Source organism: Salmo salar, chromosome ssa16, assembly GCF_905237065.1.
Source record: "Salmo salar chromosome ssa16, Ssal_v3.1, whole genome shotgun sequence".
Classification (NCBI taxonomy): domain Eukaryota; kingdom Metazoa; phylum Chordata; class Actinopteri; order Salmoniformes; family Salmonidae; genus Salmo; species Salmo salar.
The window spans coordinates 76,782,152-76,799,508 of NC_059457.1; the positions used below are offsets into that span (position 1 = coordinate 76,782,152).

General features: G+C 48.3%; 1 protein-coding gene across 5 annotated transcripts in view; it reads left to right on the forward strand.

Annotated features, from left to right (window-relative positions):
- The window catches only part of LOC106575641 (histone deacetylase 4), an 81,455-nt gene that overhangs the window by 26,755 nt on the left and 37,343 nt on the right, over nucleotides 1-17,357 (forward strand). For 3 of the 5 annotated variants that reach the window (XM_045697925.1, XM_045697926.1, XM_045697929.1), the window contains 3 exons: nucleotides 7,139-7,503; nucleotides 10,927-11,077; nucleotides 12,088-12,211. In XM_045697925.1, the coding sequence (XP_045553881.1) occupies nucleotides 7,139-7,503; nucleotides 10,927-11,077; nucleotides 12,088-12,211 (640 nt within the window). Of the gene's footprint in view, nucleotides 1-3,004; nucleotides 3,096-4,649; nucleotides 4,728-7,138; nucleotides 7,504-10,926; nucleotides 11,078-12,087; nucleotides 12,212-17,357 lie in introns of all 5 variants that reach the window. The other 2 variants (XM_045697927.1, XM_045697928.1) reach the window with 2 other exon arrangements.

Consider the following 17,357-nt stretch of genomic DNA (forward strand, 5'->3'; position numbering starts at 1 on the left):
GACCTTTGTCTGTGTGTAATACCCAGTGTGACCCAGCTGATGCCATGACCCCAGGATAATGCTTTGGTGTGTGGAAAACGTCTCCCATAACACATGACAGGCCGCCCCCCCCCTGTCCTCCCCTCGTTCAGATGTAAATCCATGTGGTTGATACACATCGAGCTCTCGAGTCGCGATGCATGGCAAAGAAAACACCTCTCGCTTAAACGGCTTATTTGTAATTTGAGAAAGGAAATGAGATTTGACCACAGTGGTCGAGCTGTTTTGCCTGTCTGGTGTTGGGTTTTCATCTCTGAGTTTGATACTGAACCATGTTAATACCTGATGACCCAACTTCCCCTGATACAAGGTCTCTGTTATCGCTGCTTTAGCCTGAATAGAGCTAGGGGAAACACTGACCCCAGCCTTGACACAGATTTCTGTTATACGGGTGAGGATGAGCTCTTTTGGAGCTCCACCTCTGCTTGAACCTGTCTTCTCCCACAGACGTGGAGGACAGGGCGTCCTCTCTCCTGTATGACAGTGACGTGCGCCCTCGTCCATAGATTAGTCTGGGTTAAGTAGCGAGAGATGTCCTTGTGCACATATGTATGGGCACCCTCTTATCCTCACGTCTCACCCTTCTGTTCCTCACGTCCCACATCTCCCCTTTCTCTCCCCCGGCTGCCGCGCTGCAGACTGGAACGCTGACGTCAGCCGGAGGCCCGGGACAGGCCGGAGCATGTTGGGATGATTCGGGCTCGCTGCACACAGACACCCCACCTCTCTCCCTGTCTCTCTGTCGCTAGAGGAATACTGATGTGTGGAGGAACTCCACTGTCTCTGTCTGTAAGATGAGCTGCCAGCGGGCAGTGGCAAGACACTGACTGACAGACAGACCGGCCATTTGAGTGGCTGATCTCTGATAGAGTTCCTGGCGGTTTCCTGTGGGGTGTTGGCTCTCGTCCTCTGTCCCTCTAGGTATTAATAAGCCTGGTGTACATGAACCTGCACTTATTGTCACTGTTTTGCAAAATCTCTGGTTTCCTTCATAATCATTGATCTTGAACCACCTGAAGGTGAAAGCAGACCCATCCAACCTTTGACCTTCCAGTCCCCATACAGACCACTCAGTTTCCCATCGCAGCAAGCTGCGTCCTCATAAGATACACAACCTGTTTCTGTCATGCCGTCTCTCCCTCTCCTTGTTTCGCCACCCGCCAGGCCCCGTGACAAACTTCTTACCATTCACATCTCTAAACGTGGTAATTAATATCTCCCCGGCCCATTCTGCCCGGCGATAGGCTGGGCTCGGCCTGGGTTGAGCTCGACATCTATTAGACCTAATGAGCGGAGTGTAGAGCCTTTGCAATCAGACTGAGGGACATCCTCAGACAACAGGCTTTAAATCAGAGCTGCGCTGCAGAGCGAGCGGCTGTACTGTCTGGTAGATCTATTTCTATCTGCATTCTGTAATGGGAGCCGGCAGAGGGAGGGAGCAGGGAGGCCCCCCAGGGGTGGTAAACACATTGTTTATCTGAGGAGTGAAGAGAAGGGTGAGGAAGAGGGAAAGAAATGGGAGAGATGTAAATAGATGGAGAGAAAAGTGTGATAGAGATTGTGTGTGTGTGGAAAGCGAGACGGAGAGAGTGGGGGACAGGCTGAAAGAGAGGGGGACAGAGCGAGAAAGAAGAGGAGACAGAAAAGAGAGAGAGAAAGAGGAGTAGTGGTTGTTTATATGGAAGAGAGTCTGGTGTAATGAATAAGCTGAGTCACTACTGAATAATCTATGACTCGCATGGCGGGGAGCTTTCCCCCGTGGAAGCTGAAATACAGAAGAGAGGACAGGGGAAAAACAGTGAAAGGTCTCAGCCATCTACATCTCCATTTATTTCTCAGGTTTTTCTCTCTCTTCATTTGAGGTACTGTTTCACGTGCTGTATTACCCAAGGAGCCGTGAGCTGTTATGAATGTTTATTACAGGTTATATAATGCATTGATAGAATGAAGTATAAATGATTTACTATCATCCATTATAAACAGGTAGCTGATAAAGGGTGTTACCAAAATGGATTTGCGTCAGAAATAATTCCTCTTATTATAAATGAGTGGAATTCCTGGGTGAGACGGTAGGATTTTACACAAGACACAGTTGAGAGGCTTTCAAAGCCGTTTAGAAGGAGGGAAAAGCCCTGTTTTCCTGCCAGGCGTCTTTTGATGCAGGCAGGGTATTGTGTAAGAGCCGCTTTTGGAGGGCTTTCTTTACTGCAAGCCAAGTGTGTCTGCGCCAGAGTGCACCTTGGCCCTTGTTTCGGTGAGAGGAAAGTGGGATACAGGCGTGGTTCTCTCCCTAAACTTGATGCAAGCGTTGAGTTGACGTCACCGCGAGCCGGGGGAGATGGGCAGATATCAACGTTTATCTTGCCAAAATAAGTGTCTCCCGTGAGAGACGTCAGGTTGTTGTTGGAATGGAATAGGAGCTTGTGCACCGTGGTTTAAAACACCTGGAGAGTGGTGCCTATAGCAGCTTGCATGCTTATAGTTGTGTGCAGCCTACCTGTTGCCCGGCTGGACTGAACCCTTCTGCTGTAGACCTTCCCCCACGTCCTCCCACTGTCCCAGAAATCAATGCTCTGTAATGTACAACACAACTGTGAAGTTTCTCTTACGCTTCCGCCCGCTAGCAACGCCAACGTCAGAGCTAATAACACAAAGGGGGTGTGTGTTGACGGGGAGTCTCCTAGCAACCATAAAGAGCCCTTATAGCCTTAATTAGTTCACTTGAGGCTATAGAGAGATATTTCACAGAACCGTGATCTGAAGAATAGAGAGTTTTGTGTGTGTGTGTGTGTGTGTGTGACGCCAGAGAATGTCCAACACTGTGGGTCTATTTCTAGAGGGAACTAGTTCTCTGTACTCAGAGGGTAGAGGGGGGATGCAGTGTCAACAGAGGAAGACACAGAGAATAGTTTTTTCCTCCGTCCACTCTGCTATCTATCTCCTGTGTATCTGCCGTTGGTTCCAGGAAATGGAGGAGCAGCAGAATACACAGACAGCAGGCCTACGACTGCCCTGTGATGTCACCAGCACAGAGAGAGGGAGGAGGCCACAGACTGGTAAAAAGAGGGAGAGGGGAGGGACACAGACGGGTAAAGTCAGGGGAGAGACACAGAGAGGGGTAAAAAGAGGGAAGCGGGAGAGGGGAGGGACACAGAGAGAGGTAAAAAGAGGGAAGCGGGAGAGGGGAGGGACACAGAGAGGGGTAAAAAGAGGGAAGCGGGAGAGGGGAGGGACACAGAGAGAGGTAAAAAGAGGGAAGCGGGAGAGGGGAGGGACACAGAGAGAGGTAAAAGAGGGAAGCGGGAGAGGGGAGGGACACAGAGAGGGGTAAAAAGAGGGAAGCGGGAGAGGGGAGGGACACAGAGAGGGGTAAAAAGAGGGAAGCGGGAGAGGGGAGGGACACAGAGAGAGGTAAAAAGAGGGAAGCGGGAGAGGGGAGGGACACAGAGAGAGGTAAAAAGAGGGAAGCGGGAGAGGGGAGGGACACAGAGAGAGGTAAAAGAGGGAAGCGGGAGAGGGGAGGGACACAGAGAGGGGTAAAAAGAGGGAAGCGGGAGAGGGGAGGGACACAGAGAGGGGTAAAAAGAGGGAAGCGGGAGAGGGGAGGGACACAGAGAGGGGTAAAAAGAGGGAAGCGGGAGAGGGGAGGGACACAGAGAGAGGTAAAAAGAGGGAAGCGGGAGAGGGGAGGGACACAGAGAGAGGTAAAAGAGGGAAGCGGGAGAGGGGAGGGACACAGAGAGAGGTAAAAAGAGGGAAGCGGGAGAGGGGAGGGACACAGAGAGAGGTAAAAAGAGGGAAGCGGGAGAGGGGAGGGACACAGAGAGAGGTAAAAAGAGGGAAGCGGGAGAGGGGAGGGACACAGAGAGAGGTAAAAAGAGGGAAGCGGGAGAGGGGAGGGACACAGAGAGGGGTAAAAAGAGGGAAGCGGGAGAGGGGAGGGACACAGAGAGAGGTAAAAAGAGGGAAGCGGGAGAGGGGAGGGACACAGAGAGGTAAAAAGAGGGAAGCGGGAGAGGGGAGGGACACAGAGAGTGGTAAAAAGAGGGAAGCGGGAGAGGGGAGGGACACAGAGAGAGGTAAAAAGAGGGAAGCGGGAGAGGGGAGGGACACAGAGAGAGGTAAAAAGAGGGAAGCGGGAGAGGGGAGGGACACAGAGAGGGAAGCGGGAGAGGGGAGGGACACAGAGAGAGGTAAAAAGAGGGAAGCGGGAGAGGGGAGGGACACAGAGAGAGGTAAAAAGAGGGAAGCGGGAGAGGGGAGGGACACAGAGAGAGGTAAAAAGAGGGAAGCGGGAGAGGGGAGGGACACAGAGAGAGGTAAAAAGAGGGAAGCGGGAGAGGGGAGGGACACAGAGAGAGGTAAAAGAGGGAAGCGGGAGAGGGGAGGGACACAGAGGGGTAAAAAGAGGGAAGCGGGAGAGGGGAGGGACACAGAGAGAGGTAAAAAGAGGGAAGCGGGAGAGGGGAGGGACACAGAGAGAGGTAGCTAGCGAGGGAGCATGAGTGTTGAGAAAGCAGAAAAGAGAACTGAGGAAAGGAGAGGAGGACAGAGACTGACAGAAACATAAAGAGTAGCACCACTACAGCTAAATAGATCCTTACGCACAGCAGAGACGAGCTGAAGAGGAGGAAACGATAGGAGGAGGGGAAGCGTGTTTATCGCCATGATCACTACAGCACTGATGGGTATGTCAATTATATATGTTCTATTACACATTGCTTCTCTGAAAGTAGTTCCTGTCTCTCTCTCTGTCTCCTCTTTCTCTCTCCTTCTCTCCTCTCTCTCTTTTAAACTCTTCCTCTGTGTTACGTTCTCTTTCTCTCTGCTTGTTGGTTAGTGTTGTGTCCACTGAGTGGTATAGTCAATGAGATGATCACAGACAGGCAGCACCAGTCAGTGGCTGCAGCATGTGTTTCAGAGCTAGGACATTATGGTTGTGTGTGTTTGTATCGAGTGAGTATGTTTGTGTGTGTCTGTCTGTGCACGGGACAGAAGCGCCAGTGGTTGGTCTTGGAATGTTGTGCTTGACTGTGTGTGGGAGGGGCAGGGTCCTTAGGGAGGAGGATGAAGAATTAGGGGAGAGAGAGAAAATATACATATTGGTTTGTGCAGCATCACTAAGTACGTTTACATCAACACTTATAATTCAATATTAAACTGATTAGAAGGCTGAGTATGGGATTAGTCATGTAAACGCCTTATTCTGCTTATCTTCATGGGCGTACGGTCAAAATCGAAGTAAGCATACGGCGATTAAAACATCTGGTTTTCTGAGCGATCTTTCAAATTGTTAGGACATGTAAGCACCTTAATTTGCGTTTCAGTGGTGTATTTGATATGTCCCACCTGGCACCAGCAGCACAGGGGAAGTGAGTTCGGGAAAAACTGACAGTATGCATCTTCAAAATAGTTTTCACATACGAACTGTATATGTCCCAACTCAAATGCTTCCCAAAAAGAACATGATCACTGTGGTAAAAGGTTTGTTTTGATTGGGGATTTTTCTGCATATAGCCAAGTCCTATCCGTTCTTCTTGCAAAGCATGTCAACGTGATCTGACTAGTCACTATTGTTGTGTGTATGTAACCGTACTCATTCATCTGATAAACCCAGTGACTGTGTCTGCCTTGAGTGTGTGTTGTGTGTATGAGTCTTTAGGCCTGTGTGACTGTGTGTGTGACTGTGTGTGTGTCTGTGGTTGTGTGTGTGTGACTGTGGTTGTGTGTGTGTGACTGTGGTTGTGTGTGTGTGACTGTGGTTGTGTGTGTGTGACTGTGGTTGTGTGTGTGTGACTGTGGTTGTGTGTGTGTGACTGTGGTTGTGTGTGTGTGACTGTGGTTGTGTGTGTGTGACTGTGGTTGTGTGTGTGTGAGTGTGGTTGTGTGTGTGTGACTGAGTGTGGTTGTGTGTGTGTGGTTGTGTGTGACTGAGTGTGGTTGTGTGTGTGTGTGTGTGACTGAGTGTGTGTGTGTGTGACTGACTGTGTGACTGACTGTGTGTGTGACTGAGTGTGTGTGTGTGACTGACTGTGTGTGACTGTGTGTGTGACTGACTGTGTGTGTGACTGACTGTGTGTGTGACTGACTGTGTGTGTGACTGACTGTGTGTGTGACTGACTGTGTGTGTGACTGTGTGTGTGTGACTGTGTGTGTGTGACTGACTGTGTGTGTGTGACTGACTGTGTGTGTGTGACTGACTGTGTGTGTGTGACTGACTGTGTGTGTGTGACTGACTGTGTGTGTGTGACTGACGGTGTGTGTGTGACTGACAGTGGGTGTGACTGTGTGTGTCTGACTGTGTGTGACTGACTGTGTGTGTGTGTGTGACTGACTGTGTGTGTGTGTGTGACTGACTGTGTGTGTGTGTGTGTGACTGACTGTGTGTGTGTGTGTGTGTGTGTGACTGACTGTGTGTGTGTGTGTGTGTGACTGTGTGTGTGACTGTGTGTGTGACTGTGGTTGTGTGTGTGTGACTGTGGTTGTGTGTGTGTGTGTGACTGTGTGGGTGTTAGCCTAACACGATTAAGACAACGTTCCAAGCAAACAAATATCTGTCTGTCTGGCACGCTGTTGGGGAAACATATCTGTCTGTCTGGCACGCTGTTGGGGAAACTTGTAGATAAATAATCGTCCAATCGCGACTATTTATTCAGATTTAATGGGGAGGAAGCCGTGCGATTGGAGGTCTTCCTGTAGCAGTGCGTTCTGGGGGTGGTTGGCCAGGGCGAGGTCTCCACCACGCTACAGTTCAATGCAGTCTTTGTGAGAGGAGTGCTAGACTTGATGTTTGACTTATCAGGGCCAGATGGACAGTACTGTGAAGGGGCTCTCTGTGCTGATAAGGATGCTGTGTGTGTGTGTGTGTGTGTGTGTGTGTGTGTGTGTGTGTGTGTGTGTGTGTGTGTGTGTGTGTGTGTGTGTGTGTGTGTGTGTGTGTGTGTGTGTGTGCGCGCGCGCGCACCGAATGTGATGGCTGTTTTATTTTATTATCTACTTGGGTCCCATCATTTAGTCTTTTTTTTCATTATTCAATATGCATGGCCTAACATTCTCTCCGTCTCTCTCTGTCTCCCCCCCACCGTTTTCCTCTCTCTAGTGGACATTAACTCTGCCCTGCCCCTGCGTCTGCCCCCGGCTGCCATCCCCATGGACCTACGCATTGACCAGCACCATCACCAGCAGCAGCTGTCCATTTCTCCTTCTGCAGCCCAGGCCAGAGAGCAGCAGCTGTCCATGTCTCCTTCTGCAGGACAGGCCAGAGAGCAGCAGCTGTCCAAGTCTCCTTCTGCAGCCCAGGCCCAGGCGTCTGCAGCCCAGGCCAGAGAGCAGCAGCTGCAGCAGGAGCTCCTGTCCCTGAAACAGAAACAACAGATCCAGAGACAGCAGCTCATCGCTGAGTTCCAGAGGCAACATGAGCAGCTCAACCGGCAGCATGAAGCCCAGCTACAGGAACACGTTAAGGTGGGGAGGGAGGGAGGGAGGGAGGGAGAGAGGGAGAGAGGGAGAGAGGGAGAGAGGGAGGGAGAGGGGAGGCTCCAGAAGCATGTCAAGAAAGACAGTGATTTCCCTCTCATACATGTCTAAGCTAGATCTCTCTCAGTGCAGCAGAAGCCTCTCATACATGTCTAAACTAGATCTCTCACAGTGCAGCAGAAGCCTCTCATACATGTCTAAACTAGATCTCTCTCAGTGCAGCAGAAGCCTCTCATACATGTCTAAACTAGATCTCTCTCAGTGCAGCAGAAGCCTCTCATACATGTCTAAACTAGATCTCTCTCAGTGCAGCAGAAGCCTCTCATACATGTCTAAACTAGATCTCTCTCAGTGCAGCAGAAGCCTCTCATACATGTCTAAAGTAGATCTCTCTCAGTGCAGCAGAAGCGTCTCATACATGTCTAAACTAGTTCTCTCTCAGTGCAGCAGAAGCCTTTCAGCCCTTTGATATTAGCCCTGCTCTTGGGTCAGTGTTTGGGGCTGTAAGTGACCTAGAGTATGTAGATTGAAGGGCTGAGGGCTGATCCCAGTACAGTGCTAACAGCACAAGGGCTCCTTTGGCCTGTGGTGGGGCTGGAAGACCACTCAGGTAGCAGAGAGTGACGCAAAGCCAAGGCAGGGAGGCCCAGGCTCAATCAGCCCTATTCAGAGCCTGTACACACACACACACACACACCGAGACCTGCAGCACACACCTCTGCCTATCACCAATCACCAAGACAGGTCAAGGAGTGGAAAAGAAAGTAGGAGGCAGACACTGGTGGATTGGAAAGAGAAAGACCATGTTTTCCCTGTATACCTCTATGGAACTCTTTAGGTTAAGGTGTCTCCCCTTAAATGCACCAAAGCCTGGATTCCAAACTTAAAGCACTCCCTTCCATCGGCCCTTGAGTATTGAAAGAGGGGAAAGTTTGGGACCTATCCAAAAGCATACCGTGCCTGGCTGCTGCCCTTCTCTCACATGCCTCACCTCCCATATGAATGTATCCATCAGCAGGACTCTTATTCCAGTCACTTTCCCTTGACGGTAAACACGGCTGCATGTCCTCGCTAGCAGGCGCTTATTTAAATAAACTAAACCATCCAAGGCAATAACAAACATCCCCGTCAAATTACGTCCAATCTAATTAATCAAATATTGGAGTTGGGCACCCTACTAAGGAGAGAGCATGGGGTCGTGTGTGTGTGTGTGTGGATCTAATGGTTCAGTTTGGTCGTGATGTAGAGGGTCCATGGTAAGTACCGAGAGGAAAGGTTATTCACATATTGACTGGAGTGGTCTGGTTCCTGTAAACACGCCAGGAACATTTGCATGGACAGTGATTGGGCCGAGGCTGAATAGATGTCTTGTGATAGCGTGAGGTGACCAAGCTAGCATGTTCTCTTGGGTGAAGGTGTCAGGAATGGGGGATAGCTGCGAGAGACAAGACCTGCAGGGCAAGGAAAGAGAAATCAGCAGTGGCTCCTGGCCCCAGAACCAACAGCAGGATGTTGTGCCAACGTTATATTAACGTTGTGTTAACATTATAGTACTGTTGCTGTAACATTGTAGTAAAATAACGTTATTGCAGGAGCTCCTGGTCCAGGATGTTATAGTAACGTTGTGTTCCCCTCCATGCAGCAGGAGCTCCTGGTCCAGGATGTTATAGTAACGTTGTGTTCCCCTCCATGCAGCAGGAGCTCCTGGTCCAGGATGTTATAGTAACGTTGTGTTCCCCTCCATGCAGCAGGAGCTCCTGGTCCAGGATGTTATAGTAACGTTGTGTTCCCCTCCATGCAGCAGGAGCTCCTGGTCCAGGATGTTATAGTAACGTTGTGTTCCCCTCCATGCAGCAGGAGCTCCTGGTCCAGGATGTTATAGTAACGTTGTGTTCCCCTCCATGCAGCAGGAGCTCCTGGTCCAGGATGTTATAGTAACGTTGTGTTCCCCTCCATGCAGCAGGAGCTCCTGGTCCAGGATGTTATAGTAACGTTGTGTTCCCCTCCATGCAGCAGGAGCTCCTGGTCCAGGATGTTATAGTAACGTTGTGTTCCCCTCCATGCAGCAGGAGCTCCTGGTCCAGGATGTTATAGTAACGTTGTGTTCCCCTCCATGCAGCAGGAGCTCCTGGTCCAGGATGTTATAGTAACGTTGTGTTCCCCTCCATGCAGCAGGAGCTCCTTGTCCAGGATGTTATAGTAACGTTGTGTTCCCCTCCATGCAGCAGGAGCTCCTGGTCCAGGATGTTATAGTAACGTTGTGTTCCCCTCCATGCAGCAGGAGCTCCTGGTCCAGGATGTTATAGTAACGTTGTGTTCCCCTCCATGCAGCAGGAGCTCCTGGTCCAGGATGTTATAGTAACGTTGTGTTCCCCTCCATGTAGCAGGAGCTCCTGGTCCAGGATGTTATAGTAATGTTGTGTTCCCCTCCATGCAGCAGGAGCTCCTGGTCCAGGATGTTATAGTAACGTTGTGTTCCCCTCCATGCAGCAGGAGCTCCTGGTCCAGGATGTTATAGTAACGTTGTGTTCCCCTCCATGCAGCAGGAGCTCCTGGTCCAGGATGTTATAGTAACGTTGTTCCCCTCCATGCAGCAGGAGCTCCTGGCCCAGGATGTTGTATTAATATTGTGTTCCCCTCCATGCAGCACCAGCAGGAGCTCCTGGCCCAGGATGTTATATTAATGTTGTGTTCCCCTCCATGCAGCACCAGCAGGAGCTCCTGGTCCAGGATGTTATAGTAACGTTGTGTTCCCCTCCATGCAGCAGGAGCTCCTGGTCCAGGATGTTATAGTAACGTTGTGTTCCCCTCCATGCAGCAGGAGCTCCTTGTCCAGGATGTTATAGTAACGTTGTGTTCCCCTCCATGCAGCAGGAGCTCCTGGTCCAGGATGTTATAGTAACGTTGTGTTCCCCTCCATGCAGCAGGAGCTCCTGGTCCAGGATGTTATAGTAACGTTGTGTTCCCCTCCATGCAGCAGGAGCTCCTGGTCCAGGATGTTATAGTAACGTTGTGTTCCCCTCCATGTAGCAGGAGCTCCTGGTCCAGGATGTTATAGTAATGTTGTGTTCCCCTCCATGCAGCAGGAGCTCCTGGTCCAGGATGTTATAGTAACGTTGTGTTCCCCTCCATGCAGCAGGAGCTCCTGGTCCAGGATGTTATAGTAACGTTGTGTTCCCCTCCATGCAGCAGGAGCTCCTGGTCCAGGATGTTATAGTAACGTTGTTCCCCTCCATGCAGCAGGAGCTCCTGGCCCAGGATGTTGTATTAATATTGTGTTCCCCTCCATGCAGCACCAGCAGGAGCTCCTGGCCCAGGATGTTATATTAATGTTGTGTTCCCCTCCATGCAGCACCAGCAGGAGCTCCTGGCCCAGGATGTTATATTAATGTTGTGTTCCCCTCCATGCAGCACCAGCAGGAGCTCCTGGCCCTGAAACATCAGCAGGAGCTGTTGGAGCACCAGAGGAAGATGGAGAACCACCGTCTGGAGCAGGAACTGGAGAAACACCAACGAGAACAGAAACTACAGCTGCTGAAGAACAAGGAGAGAGGACAGGAGAGTAAGCAGCTGGAACAATACATTATAATATTACTAGTACAACTACAATGTGGCGACTATGTACAAAAATTGCTGTAATTTCAAAACGGTTCACCTGATGTGGATGAAAATACCCTCAAATTAAAGCTGTCTGTACTTTAACCTCTATTGTCATTGGCTGATTTCAAATCCAAACTTTTGAAGTATAGACCCCAAAGAAGAAACAAAGCTTCACTGTCACAGTAATTACGGAGGACAGTGTATATCTCTCTCTCTCACCCAACCAACCTCCATTCCGGTCATCCCTCTGTCCTAGAGTGGATGGGCTTGACTGGTGTTGCCATGCTGCCTGCTCTCTGTCAGTGGAGAGGTGTTGAGACAGGCAGCAGGCTACAGGTAGAGGGCTGGCCTCGTCACCACAAGGCCACTGGCTCATTAATCATCTAGTGGTCTGGATGGGCTAAACACACACACAGGGTCACCAGACAGGAAGGATGGAAACGGCAGCTGCCCTGGAGGAGTTTGGTCTGATACAACCCTCATTAGTCTAGATCCTCATCTTCTCTCTCTGCACAATCACCAGTTATAATGATATGGATGAAAATACCCTGAAATTAAAGTTGACAGTCTGCACTTTAACCTCATAGTCATTGTTTGATTTCAAATCCAAACTTTGAGTATAGAGCCAAAATAAGAGAAAATGCTTCACTGCCCCAATGATTCCAGAGGGCAGTGTGTTGCACAGCTTTGGGAACTGGAAACGTGATCGTTTGAATGGCCCATCAAATCAATGGGAGTCTGATAGAACTCCTAGTAAACTCTGCCTGAAATGGAGTCAGAGCTCACACCTACCTTCAGCGACGCCCTTTAACCTCTCCCTCACTCGGCTAGCATATTGCTCAAGTCTACCCTTTCCTTCTTGGTCTATCTAAAGGGCCTTAAGGCCAGGAGTTGGGTGTGAGTGATCTGTCCCATCTGCAGTGCTGGAGGCTGGAGTGTCTTCTTACCCTGGTACCATGTACCCCCTCTCAGGTGCAGTGGCCAGTACGGAGGTGAAGATGCGACTGCAGGAGTTTGTGCTGAACAAGAAGAAGGCTCTGGCCCAGAGGAGTCTCAACCACGGGGGGTTGCCCAACGACCCCCGCTACTGGTACGGGTGAGTACTGTCTCTCTCACACACACACACACACACACACACACTCCTGTCCCATCAGCTGTGTGGGGATGAGATCACACACACACGGAGGACACAGCAGACTATTTGGTCCTGTTGAGAGGAGCTCTCCCTCCTAAGCCTTGAGTGTTTATTATCGAGCCGTGGAACCCACGTCCACTGTGGTCTGTGTGCTCAGTGTTAGGTGCTGTGTGAACCCACGTCCAGCTGTGGTCTGTGTGCTCAGTGTTAGGTGCTGTGAGAACCCACGTCCAGCTGTGGTCTGTGTGCTCAGTGTTAGGTGCTGTGAGAACCCACGTCCAGCTGTGGTCTGTGTGCTCAGTGTTAGGTGCTGTGAGAACCCACGTCCAGCTGTGGTCTGTGTGCTCAGTGTTAGGTGCTGTGTGAACCCACGTCCAGCTGTGGTCTGTGTGCTCAGTGTTAGGTGCTGTGTGAACCCACGTCCAGCTGTGGTCTGTGTGCTCAGTGTTAGGTGCTGTGTGAACCCACGTCCAGCTGTGGTCTGTGCGCTCAGTGTTAGGTGCTGTGTGAACCCACGTCCAGCTGTGGTCTGTGTGCTCAGTGTTAGGTGCTGTGAGAACCCACGTCCAGCTGTGGTCTGTGTGCTCAGTGTTAGGTGCTGTGAGAACCCACGTCCAGCTGTGGTCTGTGTGCTCAGTGTTAGGTGCTGTGAGAACCCACGTCCAGCTGTGGTCTGTGTGCTCAGTGTTAGGTGCTGTGTGAACCCACGTCCAGCTGTGGTCTGTGTGCTCAGTGTTAGGTGCTGTGTGAACCCACGTCCAGCTGTGGTCTGTGTGCTCAGTGTTAGGTGCTGTGTGAACCCACGTCCAGCTGTGGTCTGTGTGCTCAGTGTTAGGTGCTGTGTGAACCCACGTCCAGCTGTGGTCTGTGTGCTCAGTGTTAGGTGCTGTGTGAACCCACGTCCAGCTGTGGTCTGTGTGCTCAGTGTTAGGTGCTGTGTGAACCCACGTCCAGCTGTGGTCTGTGTGCTCAGTGTTAGGTGCTGTGTGAACCCACGTCCAGCTGTGGTCTGTGTGCTCAGTGTTAGGTGCTGTGTGAACCCACGTCCAGCTGTGGTCTGTGTGCTCAGTGTTAGGTGCTGTGTGAACCCACGTCCAGCTGTGGTCTGTGTGTGCTCGGTGTTAGGTGCTGTGTGAACCCTCGCTCAGCAGTGGTCTGTGTGTGCTCAGTGTTAGGTGCTGTGTGAACCCTCGCTCAGCAGTGGTCTGTGTGCTCGGTATTAGGTAGAGGTCGACCGATTAATCGGAATGGCCGATTAATTAGGGCCGATTTCAAGTTTTCATAACAATTGGAAATCGGTATTTTTGGATGCCGATTTGGCCTATTTATTTATATATCTATATATCTATATATCTATATATATATATTTTGAATTATTATTATTATTTTTTTGACCTTTATTTAACTCAGCAAGTCAGTTAAGAACACATTCTTATTTTCAATGACAGCCTAGTAACGGTGGGTTATCTGCCTTGTTCAGGGGCAGAACGACAGATTTTTACCTTGTCAGCTCGGGGATTGAATCTTGCAACCTTACGGTTAACTAGTCCAACGCTCTAACCACCTGCTTTACATTGCACTCCACGAGGAGCCTGCCTGTTACGCGAATGCAGTAAGAAGCCAAGGTAAGTTGCTAGCTAGCATTAAACTTATCTTATAAAAAACAATCAATCAATCATAATCACTAGTTAACTACACATGGTTGATGATATTACTAGTTTATCTAGCCTGTCCTGAGTTGCATATAATCGCTTAGGTACACGTTGCGCCAACCATAAACATCAATGCCTTTCTTAAAATCAATACACAAGTATATATTTTTAAACCTGCATATTTAGTTAATATTGCCTGCTAACATGAATTTCTTTTAACTAGGGAAATTGTGTCACTTCTCTTGCGTTCTGTGCAACAGTCAGGGTATATGCAGCAGTTTGGGCCGCCTGGCTCGTTGCGAACTGTGAAGACTATTTCTTCCTAACAAAGACAGCCGACTTCGCCAAACCGGGGATGATTTAACAAAAGCGCATTTGCGAAAAAAGCACAATCGTTGCACGACTGTACCTAACCATAAACATCAATGCCTTTCTTAAAATCAATACACAGAAGTATATATTTTTAAACCTGCATATTTAGCTAAAATAAATCCAGGTTAGCAGGCAATATTAACCAGGTGAAATTGTCATTTTGCGTTCATTGCACGCAGAGTCAGGGTATATGCAACAGTTTGGGCCGCCTGGCTCGTTGCGAACTAATTTGCCAGAATTTTACATAATTATGACGTAACATTGAAGGTTGTGCAATGTAACAGGAATATTTAGACTTGGATGCCACCCGTTAAATAAAATACGGGACGGTTCCGTTATTTCACTGAAAGGAAAAACGTATTGTTTTCGAGATGATAGTTTCCGGATTCGGCCATATTAACCTCTCTAGGGAAGGTGGGACGAAATCGTCCCACCTACGCAACAGCCAGTGTAATCCCGTGGCGCAATATTCAAATACCTCAAAAATGCAAAAACTTCAATTTTTCAAACATATGACTATTTTACACCATTTTAAAGACAAGACTCTCGTTAATCTAACCACACTGTCCGATTTCAAAAAGGCTTTACAACGAAAGTAAAACATTAGATTATGTCAGCAGAGTACCCAGCCAGAAATGATCAGACACCCATTTTTCAAGCTAGCATATAATGTCACATAAACCCAAACCACAGCTAAATGCAGCACTAACCTTTGATGATCTTCATCAGATGACAACCCTAGGACATTATGTTATACAATACATGCATGTTTTGTTCAATCAAGTTCATATTTATATCAAAAACCAGCTTTTTACATTAGCATGTGACTAGCATGTGACTAGCATTCCCACCGAACACTGCCGGTGAATTTACTAAATTACTCACGATAAACGTTCACAAAAAACATAACAATTATTTTAAGAATTATAGATACAGAACTCCTCTATGCACTCGCTATGTCCGATTTTAAAATAGCGTTTCGGTGAAAGCACATTTTGCAATATTCTCAGTACATAGCCCGGCATCACAGGGCTAGCTATTTAGACACCCAGCAAGTTTAGCATTCACCAAAGTCAGATTTACTATAAGAAAAATGTTATTACCTTTGCTGTCTTCGTCAGAATGCACTCCCAGGACTTCTACTTCAATAACAAATGTTGGTTTGGTCCCAAATAATCCATTGTTATATCCAAATAGCGGCGTTTTGTTCGTGCGTTCAAGACACTATCCGAAAGGGTAAAGAAGGGTTACGAGCACGGCGCATTTCGTGACAAAAAAATTCTAAATATTCCATTACCGTACTTCGAAGCATGTCAACCGCTGTTTAAAATCAATTTTTATGCCATTTTTCCTATAAAAAAGCGATAATATTCCGACCGGGAAATCATTTTTTATTACAAAGAGAGTGAAAGTAAAAGCATGCTATCCCCTCATGCACGAGCCTCAGTCTAATGGCCCTCTGATAGAGCACTTGCCAAACGCGCTAATGTGTTTCAGCCTGGGGATGGAATTACATCGTTCAGCTTTTTCCCGCCTTCTGAGAGCCCATGGGAGCCGTAGGAAGTGTCACGTCATGCCAGAGATCCCCTGTATTTGTTAGAGATGATCAAGGAGGGCAAGAAATGGTCAGACAGGCCACTTCCTGTAAGGTATCTTCTCAGGTTTTGGCCTGCCAAATGAGTTCTGTTATACTCACAGACACCATTCAACCAGTTTTAGAAACTTTAGGGTGTTTTCTATCCAAAGCCAATAATTATATGCATATTCTAGTTACTGGGCAGGAGTAGTAACCAGATTAAATCGGGTACGTTTTTTATCCGGCCGTGCAAATACTGCCCCCTAGCCCCAACAGGTTAATGACCAAAGGCTCGTATTTCTGTGTGTTATTATGTTATACTTAAGTCTATGATTTGATAGAGCAGTCTGACTGAGCAGTGGTAGGCAGCAGCAGGCTCGTAAGCATTCATTCAAACAGCACTTTAGTGCGTTTTGCCAACAGCTCTTCGCTGTGCTTCAAGCATTGCACTGTTTATGACTTCAAGCCAATCAACTCCCACGATTAGGCTGGTGTAACCGATGTGAAATGGCTAGCTAGTTAGCGGGTGCACGCTAATAGCGTTTCAAACGTCACTCGCTCTGAGACTTGGGAGTAGTTGTTCCCCTTGCTCTACATGGGTAATGCAGCTTCGAGGGTGGCTGTTGTCGATGTGTTCCTGGTTCGAGCCCAGGTAGGAGCGAGGAGAGGGACAGAAGCTATACTGTTACACTGGCAATACTAAAGTGCCTATAAGAACATCCAATAGTCAAAGGTATATGAAATACAAATGGTATAGAGAGAAATAGTCCTATAATTCCTATAATAACCACAACCTAAAACTTACCTGGGAATATTGAAGACTCATGTTTAAAAGGAACCACCAGCTTTCATATGTTCTTATGTTCTGAGCAAGGAACTTAAACGTTAGCTTTCTTACATGGCACATATTGCACTTTTTCTTTCTTCTGCAACACTTAGTTTTTGCGTTATTTAAACCAAATGTAACATGTTTCATTATTTGAGGCTAAATTGATTTTATTGATGTATTATATTAAGTTAAAATAAGTGTTTATTCAGTATTGTTGTAATTGTCAATATTACAAATAAATAAAAGAAATCGGCCGATTAATCGGTATCGTTTTTTTTTGGTCCTATCGGTATCGGCATTGAAAAATCATAATCAGTTCTGTGTGTGCGTTCATGTTTTATAACGAGTTTATAGAAGTCGTTAGTAGAAACTGTGTGATCACTGTTTTGCAATTGTCTTAGTAAAATCATCCAGCACTCAGCACACACATACAGTAAACTACTTCTCCACTACTACCATAATGACCCAGTGGAGTATTGATTCAGTATTATCAGGACTGTCTCTCTCTCCCTCCCTCTCTCTCTCTCAATGTAAAGAGTCTCTCAGCACTTTAAAGCTGCCAGTCGTTCAGACCTGAAGAGAGGTAGAGAGGGGAGGTATATGCACCACAGAGTGTGTTCGCTAGACCAGAACATGGGTTTGGGCCTGGGCCAGCACAGTTTACCTTACTGCCTGAGA